A 2440-nucleotide genomic window follows, 5' to 3' on the forward strand; every position below is an offset into this window, starting at 1 on the left:
CCCAACTGCCCCCACCCCCACCTGGCTACCCAGCTCCCAAGCCTCCTGTGGGACCACAGGCAGCTGACATCTACATGCAGACGAAGAACAAACTCCGCCACGTGCAGACGGAGGCCCTCAAGAAGGAGGTAGTGAGCCCTCACCCCCTGCCTGCCTTCCAGCAGGGGGACTAGGCCGATGGGGGCCAGTGAGGCCAAAGGCCTGGCCTCACTAGTGGGCATAGGGTGGGGGTCCCTAGGTCCATGGCATGTTCAAGAGTCAAAGCTCCTGGCGAGTCCCATGAGGGGTCAGGGCTGGACACTGGACTGGGAGGAGAGTAAGAGCAGGTCACCGCCCTCCATGGGAGCTGGGGGGTGAAGGACGCAGGTCCAGACAGCTGTGCCTCACCAGGAACTGGGCCTGTGCCACCTCTTGCACAGAGTGGCTGGGTTGTCATGAAGTTGACAGAGAATTCATGGAGACTGCCCCTCCCCAAGCATGCCCCCACCACCCCCACAGCCCCAGGCTCAGTCAGAGAGTGTTACCCAAGGGAGGTGGCTGCCAGGTGGAAGGTGCCGGTGGCATGGCTGTGGAGGTGAGGGCTGGAAGGAGTGTGGGGGGAAGGTGAGCAGGCACTAGCAGGGCTGGGTGCCCACCGGCAGTGGGGGCTAGGAGGAAGTGAAGCTGTGGCTAGTTCCAGTTTAGGGTTCGAGATCCTGGGGGAAAGGGCCAGGCCTGAGCTGGGAGCCCTGGAGGGAAGCAGAGCCTGTGTGGAGAGGATGAGGCCAGGGCAGGCAGGTGGAGTGTGAGGCACCTAGGGATGTCTGGGGGCTGCAGGCCCCTGGCTGAGGCTCTGGAGCAGGAGTGGGGGCAGAGGTCTGGTCTGAGCAATTCTGGGAATCTTGGGCAGGGTGACCTGGGGAACACTGGCATTCTGGCCACAGGAACAGAGCAAGGATGGCCTGAGAGGTGAGGGGACAGCCTGAGGTCACAGGTGGCCAGATGTGGTGTGGCAGCGCTCTGGGGTCCTGCTGGAGGCTGGGACCTTGCATTTCTCTCTTAAGCCCAAGGCAAGCCACCCCAGGGCCAGTTTATACAAGGTGACCCAGGTCACAAGGCCACTGGGCAAGGGAGGCATGGGAGGGACACCAAACCTGCAGGCCAGCTCTAGTGGTTGCCCTCTTCATGCTACCTTAGACCAAGCTCTCACAGTGGCTTCCCCTTTCATCTCTGGGAGGCAGAGGGGGCCGGCCAGGTAGGGCTGCAGGGGCCCTGGAATCGCTGAGCTCCCAGCCCAGCCTGTGGGCCCCGCCCAAAGCCACAGGACAGGTGGCCCAGCCAGTGTCCCCTCTCCACCGGTGAGCCCAAGTGCCAGGTCTGCGTGGTCCCCTCCTGGCTGTGTGAGCCCGTCCCGGGTGTGTGCCTCCCTCCCGGCTCAGTGCGCCCCTCCCGGCTGTGTGTGCCCCTCCCGGCTGTGAGCCCCCTCCCGGCTGTGTGCGCCCCTCCCGGCTGTGTGCGTCCCTCCCGGCTGTGTGCGTCCCTCCCGGCTGTGTGCGTGCTGGGCCGCAGGCGCCAGGGCCGGGACCCGGACACTCCACAAAGGGCTCTTTGTGTGGCCGCGGCGCCCCCCGCGCGGGTGCCTGACCGAGGGCGGGAGCAGGGTCGTGGCGTCCGAGCCTCTGGGCTGCAGGGGGCGCGGAGCGGGCGGGCTGGCCCAGAAAACAAATCCTGCGGTGTCGCGTTTCCTGCAACGTGAGCCAGGTCGGGCGGGGTGAAGGGTCTGAGGCCACCTCAGGGACGCAGGGGCTGGAGAGTGGGGCAGGGGACAGCCCCCACTCCGTCACTCAGTCTTTGGCCGGGCCGCCTCACTCTCCCTCACTGAGCTGGGCCTATTTGGGGGCAGCTGCGACGGGGCGGGAAGCCACGCTGTCACCCGACCCCGCCTTACGGCCCCTGAAACCCGAGGCTTGAGCGCGGGTGTCGGTGTCGCTTTCGGATGGGGATGGTTTCCAGATGCAGGAGGGGAAGCAGGGGGACGCGACCCGGAGCCGGGGGCCAAATATGAGAGGCCCCCTCTGCCCAGGATCAGCCCTCTCCCCTCTCCGGCGGGGATGAAGGTGGGGGCTCAGCTCCCAGCTTAGGGAGAGGCGCAGGGGGCGGGGTCACATCTGGCCTGGGGCGGGTGCAGAGCTGCGGCCAGGTGTGGCAAGGTAGTTGGCGCCCCCGTGGTATCCGCGACGGCTGGGGGGTTCGGCCTGGGATTGGCGGGCCCCGGGTGATGTCAGGCCGTCGGAGCCCATAGGCTGGCCGTGTGCGGGCGGCTGTAACCTGAGAGGAAGTATCAGGTAACGCAGGTGTCGGGTCCTGCCGCCCCCGCCGCCAGGTGCACAGCGGGGGCCACCAGCACCGTAGCAGGTAGGAGCAGCCCCCGGATGGGCAACCGGGGTCCGACCGGGGTCCG

At 66.9% G+C, this 2440-nt stretch overlaps 1 protein-coding gene across 1 annotated transcript in view; it reads left to right on the top strand.

Annotated features, from left to right (window-relative positions):
* The window catches only part of ESPN (espin), a 49454-nt gene that overhangs the window by 32253 nt on the left and 14761 nt on the right, over positions 1-2440 (top strand). Inside the window, exon 8 of the mRNA XM_011981594.1 lies at positions 4-128. Coding sequence (XP_011836984.1) covers positions 4-128 — 125 coding nt within the window. The remainder of the gene's footprint in view (positions 1-3; positions 129-2440) is intronic.

Source organism: Mandrillus leucophaeus, unplaced genomic scaffold (assembly GCF_000951045.1).
Source record: "Mandrillus leucophaeus isolate KB7577 unplaced genomic scaffold, Mleu.le_1.0 Scaffold105, whole genome shotgun sequence".
Taxonomy (NCBI): Eukaryota; Metazoa; Chordata; class Mammalia; order Primates; family Cercopithecidae; genus Mandrillus; species Mandrillus leucophaeus.